This window comes from Oryctolagus cuniculus, chromosome 13, assembly GCF_964237555.1.
Source record: "Oryctolagus cuniculus chromosome 13, mOryCun1.1, whole genome shotgun sequence".
Taxonomy (NCBI): Eukaryota; Metazoa; Chordata; class Mammalia; order Lagomorpha; family Leporidae; genus Oryctolagus; species Oryctolagus cuniculus.
The window spans coordinates 59,891,734-59,907,817 of NC_091444.1; the positions used below are offsets into that span (position 1 = coordinate 59,891,734).

A 16,084-nucleotide genomic window follows, 5' to 3' on the forward strand; every position below is an offset into this window, starting at 1 on the left:
GCGCTCCGCGCTGATCCGATGGCAGAAGCTAGGTACTTATCCTGGTCTCCCATGGGGTGCAGGGCCCAAGCACTTGGGCCATCCTCAGCTGCACTCCCTGGCCACAGCAGAGAAATGGCCTGGAAGAGGGGCAACCGGGACAGAATCCAGCGCCCCGACTGGGACTAGAACCTGGTGTGCTGGCGCTGCAAGGCGGAGGATTAGCCTAGTAAGCTGCGGTGCTGGCCCCCTATTTACTTCTAATAAACAAAATCACCAATCTTCATCTTGACCACAATATAATAACCATGAAGTATATTTGTGGGATGCTTTTATGGGATGTGGTATATTTTATTAAGTGTCTTCTTTAAATTCAAGCTATTAATAATTTGTGGTGAACACTTGTGGAATTCCAAACATCTTAGAAATGTTACGCATTCAACATTCTGTCAGTTTTTACTGATCATAATACTGTAGGGTGAAGTTCCCTTGAAATCATCTGCTGTCTGATTAACCAGTCAAGAATATTATAATTAAGAACACTCAATTTTCTTAAAACAGGGTATTCAGAACCCAAATCTAACATTTTCAAGTGAAAAAAGTTCACCTTTTATGTAAAATTAGAATTTTACTCTTTCAACAAAGACAATCTTTTCCACAATCACCCAAGACAACAGGAATTTTATACCGAGATGCCATGATGGATATCTGAAAGTAATTCCCACTGCCTTGCTGTTTAATACACACCTTCAGGTCAATGTTGGGGTTCTGCGTTAGGGTCTCTCTACCTCTTTTTCAGGGAATGGTATTTAGTCCCTGTTTACCTACCTGTCCTGTGTGTTCTGTTTCATCTTTGTTTATGAGGTACATCAGAAAAAACCTAGAGATACAGAGACACTGATCAGAATTGGATTGCATGGAGATATCAGTACACACACACAAGAAATATTTTCACATGTTATATATTGTGTTCAGTTACAATAAGCACAAAGAAAACACCACAAATACATTTTTTAAATTAATTATAATTTACCAGAAACAGATAAGGATATTTTTTACTTAACTTTTCTGATCTGGTGCATGATTTTATCTTAGAGGCACTTTAACTTCAGGTAAGGAATACAGATATTTTTGTCAGAATCAAATCAACACTGATGAATTTCAACTGATGACTAGCTTATGAGAAGTTCTAACTTATAGATTGGTTCAATTGAGTATAATGAAACCATATGTTGTCATATAATACTACTCTACACCTCTTCTGTTTAATGTTAAAATTGAGTCAGCAAATGTGTACAAATGGCATTTTACCAAAGTACTTTCTGGCTAGTTCCAAGTAATGACCAGAATTCTACATATTTAAAAAATAAATGCAACTTTTAACTGGGTTTCCAATAGTGCCTAAAGAAATCTAAGTCCTCAGAAAAGAAAAATGGAGATTCACATATCTCCAGGCAGCAGCTGGTGGATTCCTATTCGAAATGAGAAACACGTGCAAGACTCCCTGAGACGCTGTGCTCCACCCTTTCCACCAATCCATTTTGCTTGCTAGAAAGAGCTGTTTATATTAAGGGCTGCAACTTCATTTCCTAAGTCAACCTACTCCAGAGGGAAAGACTAGCTGTCTAAGCATCTACAGCAACTGTAAGGAAAAAGAAGCTTCTCTCTGTCTGACTTCTCACACTTCCCATGGTTGGGGGGAACTGGTGGCTACCAGACAGGCAGAAGCATCAGAGATGAGCTCACTTACAGGTAATTGGCCAGGTTGTGCTCCTGTAAGGTGTGGGTTTCAAAGCCATGTGGCACTGTGTCAAAATAGTCATTACCTATCCCACAGATGAAGCATTTGGTCTAGAAGACAAAGGGAAATAGGAAAATGTCAGGGAATTGAAAACCCAAGACAAAAGGAAAACACAATTCAGCATTTAGGCACATCAATTTACTTTACTTAAGGTATGGCAGAGATCACTATAAAAGGAGGTTGTGCCAGTCTATGAATATGAATGTACTAGCTACTGCAACTGTGTCTCAGCATTGGAATTGCATAGATACCAGCAGAAAGAAGTAACAGATGAAGAAAAAGTACAGGATAATGCTAGCTGTAAGGCACTTTTTTCTCCAGTCTGGGTGAAACTGATGTCCAAGTGACCGCTGTTGTTCATGGCACTGACTCAAGTTACCCAGGCAGAATTAACTGTGTCCTCAAAGAAAACTTCAAACTCCGTTGCTACCTGAACAAATTCTGATGACTAAGAGGGAAAAGGCACAAAAATTTCCCTTTGGGGAAAGTCAAATCACATATGAAGCTACAAGGTGTGCCATCCATGATTCCTTGAGGGTCAGCCATGTGCCAGGCACTTTGCTATGTACAAGATTAGTCAGTGGACAGATACTGAAAATGATGTCAGCTCTAGGAACCAGGTGCCTAATCATTTGCCCTCCCACATGCATTCTGGACCATACCTTTCTTCAAGCAGCCTGTGGAGCAGCACCAGCTCAGGTCTGCCATCTGTAGGGTTGGGCCACAAAACCTTCTATTTCATTATTAAAATATCATCTGTACTAAGGTGGGTGCTTGGTGTAGTAGTTAAAATGCTACTTGGGACACACACATCCCATATGGGAGCTGTCTCTGTCCCTCTCTTTCTGTCTCTCTGACTCTGTGTCTGCCATTTTGCCCTTCAAACAAATGCTAAAAATTTTCATATGTACTGACTCTAATTCATTCAATAGTTATTGTCCTCATGTCACTCTGGTGCCCAACTTTCCCTGATAGAAGCTGCTTAATACTCTGAAGCATGGTTACAATGCGCTGGATTCTAAGGCTGCGAATCAAGATGATTATGATTACGTATAAAATTCTTCCTGCCTTACTAATCAACAACTGCAGGTAGCAGATAGGCCCCCTACAGCAATAGGGAGGACAATCAGGTCTCTACACCACGCCAGTGGATGGCTCTCACACTGAGCAGGTTCAACTCGGCTCGTAAGTGATACTTATGCACGTGCTTTGCTTCTAGGTTACGCTGGTCACTTAACTGCACTATCTGGTCATTCATGCTTGAAGCTGGGCATCCCCTGTCCTTGCCCCGTCTTCTTTCTTTTCCAGTTGGCCACTCACTAAGTTCTCTTCATTCTACCTCCCAAGTGCAGGTTCAATCCATTTAGTTTCCGAATCCTTAGTGGCTCTCCTTTACCAAAAACTTCATAATTTCCCATCTGGAAAATGCTGACAGCTCCTTTACCTGCCCCTGCACTTAGCAGTCTCCTATTCATTCCTCATATTTTAAACTATGGTTATCTTTTCAGAATGCAAGTCCAATCATCTTACTATCCTGCTTGAAACTCCTTTCCTGTTTTCCACAGTCCATACATTAAACTGTCAATCTCACAAATGAATTACTAGGTTCTTTATTTGCTGGCCCTCATCTGCAGCCCGCCCCCTAGAAGTTAATGCTTCATCTTGAAGCACTGATATATCAGATGGTGATACCCTTGGGCAACTCAAAGGTGGGACTCACGAAGATGTGCCTGGAGGGGACACAGGACCAGAAGGTCGCCTAAGGTATCCTGCTTTCTTCCCCTCAAACCCACACGTCTGGAACCTTCAGCTGAGCATCTGTTCTTCCAAGAAGTTTTCTGATCATTCAGTAATAAATTAGACACCAGCCCGGAGACCCCAGGACTCAGGGTTTATGTACATAAAGGGTTCTTGATGATGTTCTGTTATCATCTATTGCTTTATTTGTTAGTGAATCCACGGTTTTGAATGAATGATCTCTCTATGTCTTGAGGGACAGGATGGTGTTGTATTTGTGCATGTGCACTTAGGGTCTACTGGGTTCCAGCCTGGCACCCTGCTCAATCACAGGTACTGCCTAAATTGATGATAGCAAATGAAACCACACATCCTGCGTTGCCCTCCTTTCTGAAACCACACATTCTGCATTGTGCTCCTTTCTCCTATGTTCATGATTCTCTCGACAAAGGCAGAGAGGAAAATGAGTGCCTGCAACAGCAACAGCCAAAGCTGAGTCCTGACCCAAAAGCCTCACCTCCATGTCTTCTTTGACTTGTTCCTGCTGGTCTCTGAGTTCTCCAAAAGCATCAATAATTAAACCTAATGTTAAATAAAGACACAGTTGAATCTTCAGCAAACAGAGAAAAATAATGGAATTCCTAGCCCCTTGGCTAATGCTTCTAAGGAAAGGGAAAACACAACCACTTGGGGCAACTGGGAGAACACGGTCAAAGCAAAGTATAAGTTCACACCGGGTGCTTCCAGCAAGGGAGTGGCATTTTCTCCCAGGGGGCAGTGTGTGGTCAGTCACTGGGGCACACACTTGCTGGGAAAAGCATTTTAAGCTCAAGTGGAATCTTGTTAGACTATGTGGCCTATGCAGATGACTGTTTATCTACTTCATGCTGGAAAAGAGCTGTTGAGATTTGTGGTTATAAACCACAGAAAACTCCAACAGGAAGGTTTTTGAGTATTAATCTGGAAATAAAACATAATTGTATCAGTTGTGAGAATTTGCCTCCCTCAAAAAAACTTTTCTCACAAGTTCCTCATTAGCAAACTCTCCATCATTTTATCAATGTGGCAATCGGAAATGAACTGAATCATGTGGCCTGGTTCAGCTTCTTTCCTCCTGTGACTTGCTGGCTTCACACTTTCTTCCAAGTGTTTCACGACTTTGCCCTCTTATAAACACATTATTGTTATACCCAATAAAGATATAACAAATGGATTGTGAGTCCTTTAAGCTTGTCCATGTACTTTCCTGACAAATACCACCGTCTCATGCCTGTGGAAGTTAAAGGATAATGTCACATTTATAGACATTTAATTCAAGCCAGGATAAATGTGTGAAACAGAAAAAGGATAACATGAGTGATTTTCTTTTTTCAGAGAGAGAAAAAGAACACACTCCAAGTGTCCTTGGAATAAAAGCAAGAGCTAGTGGGTACCTAGAGCACTGTGGTTGCACGTGGGGGCTCTGGACCCAGACTGAACCAGATTGGACATGGTTCCAGCCCCGACTGTTGTTGTGTGCCTTGGCCAAGTTACTTAGGCTCAAGGTGGCTCAGTTACTTCACAGGTCAAGTGTGAATAATGAACAACAGTAGTGTTCTCATCATGTTGTTGAAAGGCTACACGTAAAGCCCGGTGCCTGGTCCATGGTAGCTCCTTTAGCATAACAGCTTCATGAGTCATTTTCCGGGAATTGAAATGTAAGACATTTTCTTCCTAAAGATTTATTTATTTAGTTCAAAGGCAGAGAGCGAGAGCGAGAGCGAGAGAGAGAGAGAGAGAGAGAGGCAGGGAGGCACGGAGGGAGGGAGAGAGATCTGCTAGTTCATCACCAAAATGGCCACAATGGACGGGGCTGGGCCAGGCTGAAGTCAAGAGCCTGGAGCTCTATCTGGGTTTCCTCTGTGGGTGCAGGGGCCCAAGCACTTGGACTATCTTCTGCTGCTTTCTCAGGTGCATTAACATGGAGCTAGATCAGAACTGAAGTAGCTATAATATGGGATACCAGTGTCACAGGTGGCAGTTTAATGTACTCTTCCTCAATGCCAGTCCCTGTGTGTCATTTCTTTTAACCTCTCAAAAATCATAGGACCTTGGACCAGAATTGTAGAACAGCAGGTCAAGTTACTGTTTGTGATGCCGGCATCCAATATCAGAATGCTGGTTCAACTTCTAGTTGCTCTGCTTTCAATCCAGCTCCCTGCTAATGTGCCTGGAAGGGCAGTGGAAGATGGCCCAAGTACTTGGGTCCCTGCTACCCACGTGAGAGAGCCAATGGAGTGGTAGCCTCCTGGCTTTACCTGGCTGAATCTTGGCCATTGTGGCCATTTAGGGAGTAGGTCAGAACATGGAAGTTCTCCCTCTCTCCCTCTCTCTGTCACTCACTCTGCCTCTCAAATAAATAAATATTTTTTTAGAAGTCATGTTATTTGTCGAACTCTTTACTTAGTGTAAGATTAACCTTACGATCATTAAGTAAACTGAAAACAGATCTCTGTAAAAATTAAGAGTAGGAATAGGAGAGGGAGGAGGAAGAAGGGTTAGAGGGTGGGAAGTATCATATGTTTTGAAATCTGTATATATGAAATACATGAAACTTGTATAATTTAAATAAAATTTAAAAATAAAAAATCAATAAAAATGAAAAAAATAGGGCCTTTGAAATTTATATTTTTTTCCACAAAATAGACTCACCAAAGCTAAAAGCTCATCACCACCACATACCCTTAAAATTCTTCAAGCCAGTCAATGGCAGAGCTGGCATTCAAATGAAGAAGTGCTCTTCCTATTATGGTATGTGAAAGGTGACACAAGAAAACAGTGTGCATCTTCACCTCTTGCCAGAGACCTATTTTTCTTTACTTTTCCCTCTACAGATTTCACAAGGAGGAAAGACTAGGTGGAGAAGTTTTATTCAGCTTTTTTAGAAAACACTTGACATTCTTTCCTATCTCAAATATGAGCTTCAATAGGTGATAGATCAATTCTTAGATTTTCATGAGTTTCTATGAAGATACTTACCTTGTATTATGGCCAAGAGGATGACAATGACAAAGAAGAAGAAAGTGATGTCAAAGATGATTCGATAGATCTCATATTCATCTCCTGCTGGGTCTTCAATTTCATCACCGATACCCCCTCCAGCACGTACCCCAACATACATGTGGAACATATAGCACTGGAAAAGAGAAAAATGGTACCATTCCTCAGACACCTTTCCCATTTTTTTACTAAACAAACCTAAGATTCTCTCTCTAGGTCTAATTCCTCACTCTGAAAAAGTGAGATCTTTGCATTCTGTATTTCCTCTTTTTGTCTGAATACTTGTAATTGTGATAGAAACACTTGGCTCTTGCCTTTTAAATAAAGCTCTATTCTGTACACTCTGATTAATACCTTCTGTCTCACTTTGGAGAAAATGAAATACACCTCAGGAGTGTCCAGATTCCAAAGCATCTGATATAATAAGGTAATCATAGTATGATCACAGTAAGTGGCACAAAGCTTTTTTAAATTGCATTTTCTGATTAATTTGAGCATAGAAGACATAGGAAAGGGAAAGTAAAAGCATACTTTATAACAAGATGGCATCTTAAAAAATTAAGTTGGAACACAGACTTAATGACACTTGCCCTCCCCTTACCTAGCAATCATGGAATATAATATGATTTTGAAATTCTTTTCTCCTTTAATACCCATAATAAAGAAAAAAGACGGAAGGGTGAGACAGGGAACAGAGAGCAGCTCATTTTTGAAATTTACAATATTAAGTCAACCACAGCAAGTACAGCTACCACTGCCCCATGCAGACAAAGGAGGCCTTCTGCAATGTACGTTTGAGGATAGGTAATTCTCTATTGTGGATTTCTGAATTGTAGGATACTTCAGAAGCGTCTCTTGATCTCTACCCACTTTATGGCCATAGCACCCCATTCCATAGTGAAAATGAAAAATATCACCAGATACCAAATGTCCCTTGGAGGGGAAAGTCAGGTTAAGAGTCACCAGCTCAGAGCACCTAGTGCTTTATTTCATTCAAGATAAGTTCAAATTCCGCATTTTGGGCCCACAAATTGAGCCACATGTAACCTAATTTGTTCTTTCATCGCTCCAAGCACTGCCCTCCATTCTGTCCTTGCCTCCTCCAAATAAACTACTCCTGATTCTCAATCTTTGTTTGCATATTCTCCTTATTTTGCCATATCCTCCTCCCAGTCTTATCCCATTCATACTCATCCTTTGGGCCTTAATTAATAACCCTTCCTCCATGAGGCCTTCTTACAATGTTCTAGATAAACTTATTTACTCTACTGATGTGTCACCCACGAGTTTAAAACCTATTCTTTTAAAAATTTATTTATTTGAAAGTCAGAGTTACAGGGAGAAAAAAGGAGAGGGTAAGGGAGAGAGAGAGAGAGAGAGAGAGAGAGAGAGAATGAATCTTCCATCTGCTTGTTCACTTCCCAAATGGCCACAACTGCCAGGGCTGAGCCACGCTGAGACCAGGAGCCAGGAACTTTATTGAGGTCTTCTACATGGGTGCAGGGGCCCAAGCACTTATGCTCTCTTGTGCTGATTTCCCAGGTGTATTAGCACGGCTCTGGATCAGAAGTGGAGTAGCCAGGACTCATATTAGCAGCCATATGAGATGCTGGCATTGCAGGGGTGGCTTAACCTGCTATGTTATAATAACACCAGGCCTTGTTCAGAGCTATTAACTTGCTGCCTGCCACACTGAAGGAAGCCAAGGCCTTGACACAGTTTCTTCACTTTGTGATACCACACTCCCCTGGTTCTTTTCTCTGTTTCTAACCTACTTTCTCCTCCTCCTCTGCCAGTTCTTCACTCCCCATCTCTTCATGAAAATGTCTCATGACCGGTTCTTTGATTTTTTTTTTTTAACTTCTAAAATATTCCCTTGGGGAATTTTCTCAATTTCATGGCTTTAAGTATCATTTCTTTACCGGTTATTGATGGAACAGAATATAAGACACAGAACAAACCAGAAGGAAAGAGACTGTTTGTTGGGGAAATAGGGTAACATCAATAACAATGACCCAGGCCATCTGTTTCCCTAGGAGTGTATTCTTTCTCCTCAATCACTTGGAAAAGTTTTTTCCCAGAAATACCAGTTCCTGATGCCTTCCCTGAATCCCCTCAATGCAAAGGCAGTGGGCGGTCTATGCAGACCTGTGAATTTGTAAAAGCTGCCATAATGATTCCTTTCCTTTGGAGAGAAGTGTCCTTACCTATGTCAAGTGACTCTCCTTGGCTCTCTGGCTACAAACATCTTTTTTACCCTAAATGTCATCATTTTTAACTTTCCCTTTCTACATTCTTGGAGAAGAGGTTAAAATTCTATGAGAATACTGATAGTCTAATTAGATTCTCAGGCTCAAAACACTATAACCTGAAAAAAAAAAAATCCCTGGTGAATCATTGTGGAGTCTGTAAAACTGCAGCTATAGCGACACCTGCTGTAGACTATGGAAGATGCAAATTACCTTTACGTGAAAACTAAAGTGTTCTCTCAGGCCTGGGAAAACAGCCTAGAATGGTAAAGTGGTGGCAGAAACTTGGGATGAAATTGATGGAAAACATGACATGAGTGAGAGAACTTATTTCAGTAGAAATACAGACGGCAGTCCGTGAAAAGGAAAGGCTAAAAAGACTGTCATAAAGAAGAGATTATCTTTTGAGGACTAAGTTAATTAAATGAAATCTAGCCAGCTCCTATTTCATATATTTTTTGCTTGCTGGCTGGTTTTAATAAACCTCCACTTTGAAAGATCACCAGCGTAACAGATCAGTTACATTACTTATTATTATTGCTATTATTATTATTATTTTAAATTTTTGACAGGCAGAGTGGACAGTGAGAGAGAGAGAGACAGAGAGAAAGGTCTTCCTTTACCGTTGGTTCACCCTCCAATGGCTGCTGCAGCTGGCGCGCTGCACTGATCCAAAGCCGGGAGCCAGGTGCTTCTCCTGGTCTCCCATGCAGGTGCAGGGCCCAAGCACTTGGGCCATCCTCCACTGCCCTCCCAGGCCACAGCAGAGAGTTGGACTGGAAGAGGGGCAACCGGGACAGAATCCGGCGCCCTGACCGGGACTAGAACCTGGTGTGCCGGCGCCGTAAGGCAGAGGATTAGCCTATTGAGCTGCGGCGCCGGCCTATTGCTATTATTATTAATATTATTATTATTTTGCCATTGAAAGAAGCTACTCCACAAGCATTAGTAAGAAACAAATTAAAATGGGGTATTTGGACCCTGAGACTGTAAGGTTAATCTAGGTAATGAATCTGCAATGTGAGAGTCCTAAGGACAATCAGCTGGATATGAGCTTGTGCAAAGCAACAGACTGCTGTCTGGTTCAACCAATCAGCAGTTGGACCTCCCTGTGATGAGTTAGGAGTTGTGATGCGGCTTGTGTGTTGGAACTGACAGCTCTCTCGCAGGAAAGAGGCTTCTAAGATATATACTCACAGTGCCCCAACCTCATTCCAGTGAAAGGCAAGATGTGGGGAGCAACTCAGACTAGACTAAGTTACTCGAATTAAGACTTATTCTATGCATCTGTTCTCCCACAATATGGCGCTGGGAGAGGAGTAAACATCTTCTACACAGCTGCCTTTCACCAACTTGACAAGCTGTAGGAGCTGCTCCTGATTGGAGGAGAGCAGCGTACTCGGCGTGTAGGTAGCAGAGTTGGGATTGGTGGAAGAGGACTATAAAGGAGGAGAGAGACAACATGCACCAGGAACACCTGAGCAGCCCCCGAGAAGCCCCCGAGAAGCCCCCGAGAGAGCCGGCCAGCGGTGTGCCGCTTCCACGGAGGTGGAAGGGTCGGTAGCCAACCCGGGAAGAACCAGCAGCAAACCCGGGGAGGGCCGAGCAGACAAAAGAACAGCGCAGGGTCCTGTGTCATTCCTCCACGAAGAGGGGGAGCAACATAATGGTGCCGTGACTCGGATAGGAAGCCTAGGAGACATAATGGTGCCGTGACTCGGATAGGAAACCTAGGCAGGGTTTAGTGTCGTTCCTCCACAAAGAGGGGGAGTGACAGCAAGATAAGAAGTTTACTACTATGTATGATGCTATGGTTGGGATTAAGTTTTCCCCCTAAAGGTTCATGGGCTGGAAGCTTGGTCCCTATGTGGCAATGTTGAAGTGGTAGACAATTTTAAGAGATGGGGTTAGAAAAGGGATTAAAGTAGTTCTCATGGGACCAGGTCCATTCTCCAGAGAGCAGGCTGATGCCACCCTTGGCCCTCATCTGCACATATCTGCCAACCTTCACCAGGATGCCAGCACGATCCATCTGCTGGCTTACTCCCTAAATGGCCACATCAACCAAGCCTGGGCTAAGCAGAAGCCGGGAGCCTGGAAATACATTCATGACTCCCACATGGCCACCCAACAGACTTCTTTTTTATTACCAAGCATCAAGTATTCAGTTGTAGCAACACAAAAGGGAGATAAAACCTACAACTGAGCTGGTAGCTCCCAGTCTCAGCCGGAAGGACAGAAATTTCTCAAGCTGAAGAAAACCTAGGCTCCAGCTAAGTTTATAGCTAAAAACGTCAAAAATTGCATCTCTTCAACCTAACATAGGTTAAATTTCTCTGTCTTCTGGATCATGCCACATGTAATTGGGCAAAATTAACCATATGAGAGCAGTTATCATTCTAAGCAAAATTAAGAAAATCAATGGAAATGCATACTGTGAGTGACATTTAAGATAGTCATCTAAGGATACAATGAATACAACTTTCATAGTGTTAAATATGACTACACGGCACCAGGAGAGACCAGGTTGTTGCAAGGGTCTTAGTAGACCTAATACTGCATACTGACTCCACTGCCAAGCACAGGTCACCGAATGCCACTATCCAAATCATCCCTATTCCCAGCCAATTGTGAGTAATTCCCAAAGCATCATATCCTCTGCAAATGAAAAATCCAAGTCAACTTTCTGCCTGGAAGCTAGTGGATTTTGAGATTTAGATACACTGTTTCTCCTGGAATACAAATGAACCTCTCAGGAGTCACAGTAGGCACCTGTGCCTTCTGTTAGTCCCTAACACACCTCCCTTGTGCCTTGATGACCTCCCCCTCCCCATTCTCAAGGTCACAGAGTAGACAGGCTCTGAACAAAGGGCATATCAAGGGCAGCACACAGGTCAGGGGATGAAGAATCACTGAAGTGTCCAAACTGGTCCTGGAGTGGCAGTTGAGGGAGGAGGCAACGTGGGGAGGGATGCTAACCTGTCACATGTCAGTGACTCTGATGGAGGGTTATTAATAGAGACCAGTCAGTTCCTGAGTGCATGGAAGTTGCTAGAAAAACAACAACAAAACATCCTTATAAATTTTTCTCTGCTATATGAGAAAAGTATGGAAGGAAAGGATGAGATACATTTAGAAGAAGGGGGTAGCCGGAGAAGAGCCGGGTCCAGGGTGCTATGGAAAGGCAGGCAGACGGAGGGGTTCCAGGAAGGGCGCAGGTATTATTTGCCAAGCAATGAAGCAGAGAAGAAGAGGATCAAAGAATAAACCTTGTGCTTCAGTCATGCCAACTTATGATGCCACAAAAGGAGACTATGGTATTATTTAAAATGCCTGGGTCTATTGTCCACCTTGATATCTTCCACTCTGGTACTCACATGATGTTTCATTAAGGAAGTCATTTTTATTTCAGTGACCACTAGCCTTTAAAAGTAACTTTTAGATTCTAGGATTTGGAGAATAATTTTTAGTCCATTACTTTTTAAAAGTTTTTTATCATTAAACATCTTACACTAGATCTTATAGTCAAAAGGTGAAGTAGTGGACATTAACCATCCTGTAGGCAGTAGGAATACTGATGAGGCAATAACCCTGAAGCTCTCCCAAAATTTTAGGACTTTCTGGAGCATTTTTCCCCCTGGAACAACTCCTTCAAAAAAGAATAAGTTAGGGTTAGCATTGTGGTGTAGCAAATTAAGCAGCCTCCTGAAATGCCAGCATCTCATAGGATGCCACTTTGATTCCTGGCTGCTCCACTTCTGATCCAGCTCTCTGCTATGGCCTGGGAAAGCAGTGGAAGACAGCCCAAGTCCTTGGTATGTGCACCCATGTGGCAGACCTGCAAGAAGCTCCTCGCTCCTGGGTTAGGCCTGGCCCAGCCCTGGCCATTGCAGCCATGTGAGGAGTGAACCAGCAGACAGGAGATCTCTCTCTCTCTCTCTGTCTCTCCCTCTCTCTCTGTAACATTGCCTTTGAAATAAACTAAACAAATAAATCTTTTTATAAAACCAAGATTAGTAGACTTTCTAAAGAGGTATCCATGCAAGTTCCTTAAATTCAGGGACTATACTTATTCAAACCTTATCCTCAACAAATGCCTGGCACAAAAATATCACTAAGTGAATAGCACAAGAATTAATGGAATTAATACCCATAAGGTAGCACAGCAGAGAGCAATGACATCTTCCTAACAGTGTGACCTGTGACAAGCTGCTTAAACACTTAGTAGCTTAGTTTCTCTGTCGTAAAATAAGGATGAGAGTACTTAATACAACATTAAATTGTTATTAGATTAAATGAGCTAATCTTTGTAAAGCACTGGGACAATACCTGGGCCAGTATCACTTATAATAACCGCTGTATAAGTACTTGGTAATAAACCTAGGAACTTGTAACTGGGACAGTGTTTTCTGCCTTTTGAGGATTGAAGTTCATATATGATTGATCATAATCATCATATTCCCCTGTCAGCTCTAATACTGTGTTCTCCAAGCAGGTAATTATCACATAGAAATCACAAAGTATCTTCAGAATGATTTTTAATGATATGAAATATTTAAAAGTTATGAGTGCTTTCCACATAAATAACATGATTTGCACTGCTCTCATCAAGGTATGACCTAGGGATTAGAAGGTTTTGCTCCCCACTCTCCTGCTAAGCACCTCTTGTATCCCAGGCCTTCAAAAATGTGACCTTCACCCAAGAGAATGGTGTGAATTCATTGTCATGTTATTAAAGAACTATATCTCTCCAAATTTTAAGCAACCTGCAGTTCATCTGATAGTTACTCATTATCGTTTTTGAGATTTTTTTTTTCTTATTTTAGAAACCCAGAAATGAATCCAAGCATATGCAACCAACTTGTATTTGACAAAGGAGTTACATTCAATCCCTGGAACAAGGACAGTCTCTTCAACAAATGGTGCTGGGAAAACTGGATTTCCATGTGCAGTAGCATGAAACAGGATCCCTACTTTACACCTTACACAAAAATCCACTCAACATGGATTAAAGATCTAAATCTATGACCTGACACCATCAGATTATCAGAGAACATTGGGGAAACAGGCACTGGCACAGGCAAAGAGTTCTTAGTAAAGACCCCAGAGGCACAGGCAGTCAAAGCCAAAATTAACAAATGGAATTACATCAAATTGAGAAGCTTCCATACTGCAAAAGAAATACTCAGGAAAGTGAAGAGGCAACTTACAGAATGGGAGAAATTATTTGCAAACTATGCAAATGATAAAGGATTAATTACCAGAATATACAAAGAGATCAAGAAACTCCACAACAAAACAAACAACCCAGTTTATTAGATGGGCAAAGAACTTAAACAGGCATTTATCAAAAGAGGAACTCCAAATGGTCAAAAGACACATGAAAAAATGTTCAGGATCACTTGCCATCAGGGAAATGCAAATCAAAACCACAATGAGGTTTCACCTCAACCCAGTTAGAATGGCTTTCATACAGAAAACAAAAGATGTTGGTGAGGATGTGGAGAAAAAGGTACCCTAACCCACTGTTGGTGGGAATGGAAACTGGTAAAGCCACTATGGAAGACAGCATGGAGATACCTCAGAAATCTGAATATAGACCTACTGTATGACCCAGCCATCCCACTCCGAAAATTTATCCAAGGGAAATGAAATCAGTAAATACAAGTATTTATTACTCCCATGTTTGTTGCAGCTCAATTCACAATAGCTAAGATATGGAATCAACTTAAATGCCCATCAATCAAAGACTGGATAAAGAAATCATTAGGTATGTACACGCTGGAATCCACACAGTAGTAAAAAAAATATGAAATCTGGTCATTTGCAATAAAATGGATGAATCTGGAAAACATCATACTTAGTGAAATAAGCCAGTCCTATTGGGACAAATACCATATGTTCTCCCTGATATGTGAGAAGTAATAGAACACCTAAAATGAAATCTGCATAAATGAAATTGACACTTCAAGAAGGAATGACTTGAGCTGCCCTTGTCTTGAATGTTAAGGACTAATTTCTCTTTTGTGTGTGTGTTTGTTATTTGTTTTTCTCCATTCTATTTGTTGCACTTTTACTTAACATAATTAATCATACGTGTATAAAGTCAATTGAAGATGGATCTCAGTCAAAACTAATAGTGGGAATAAGAGAGGAAGGAAGATGTTTGTAGCTGTAAAGCTGTATAGTTTTGCATACATTCCTATGGCCTTATTTCTAAGGGTACCATTTAAAAACTTGTCATGGGACTCCAAATCCCATTAAGTTAGGTGGTAAAAATGCTATCAAGTGTTAAAGTGAACATATAGATAGGATTAAGTGTTAAAGTGATCACATAAATAGGAGCAATTGCCTTGTAATAATGATACATAAAATTAAAAAGGAGAGACTGTTCCAATATGGGAAGCAGTCCATTCAGCATAAGTAACACTCTAACCTCAGAATCAGCCCTTAAGCCTTCCTGGTCTGGCTGTAAATCCTGTGAGAGCATTTAAGTCATGGAAGGCCAAGAAACTGTGGCAAAAAATGTTCCTCATCAAGGATCTCTATGAGTGAGACCCCAGCAGAAAGAAATGGCCAGCAAAGAAGGATGTACTTTTCTCTAAAGGGAGGAGAGAACTTCCACTTTGCTTAAGGCCTTGTCTAAATACTGACAGAGTTTGTGGCTTCAAAAGCCTTCCATAGCCTTGGCATCTCAAGTCAAGAGCCTTGGGTGGTCACTGACATCATATATATGAGTGTTAATTGTTAAATTAACAGCAGGTTCTACACTAACTCTCCATACAGAACCTCTGTCCTCAATGAGTCGTATTATGAGAATTAACTGTAAAACTCGTTCTCAAACAGGTTTTTTTTGGGGTGTGTGTGTGTGTGTGTGTGTTGTACAAATTGTTGAATTTAATATGTATGCCTCTATCATTAACAAATATAGATGCCCCCCCCATTTGTCAGTAGTTGCAGAGGTTTTATGGATTTATCAGTTAACTTAATTAGGCCTCTATTTATGATCATTTAGATGATTTCCAGTTGTGTACATTGCTAATGTCCCTGAATACACAGAGGCATATTTGTGAGCAAACTTCCAGGTAAATTACTAGCAGAATTGTCAGCTCAAAGCGTATATACATGAACTATCTACAAAAAGTTCATAGAAAATGCATATTATGAAAAAACTCTGCATGGATGTCAAAATTTTGCACTTGAAGGTATTATTTACATTTTTGAAGTAATCTAGTACTTAAAAATTTGATAAGTATTGCAAAATCTCTCTAAAGTTGTT

General features: G+C 41.3%; 1 protein-coding gene across 1 annotated transcript in view; it reads right to left on the minus strand.

Annotated features, from left to right (window-relative positions):
* The window catches only part of RYR2 (ryanodine receptor 2), a gene marked incomplete at its 5' end in the record, with an annotated part of 557,937 nt that overhangs the window by 1,687 nt on the left and 540,166 nt on the right, over nt 1–16,084 (minus strand). Inside the window, 4 exon segments of the mRNA NM_001082757.1 lie at nt 808–859; nt 1,730–1,830; nt 4,035–4,099; nt 6,536–6,692. Coding sequence (NP_001076226.1) covers nt 808–859; nt 1,730–1,830; nt 4,035–4,099; nt 6,536–6,692 — 375 coding nt within the window.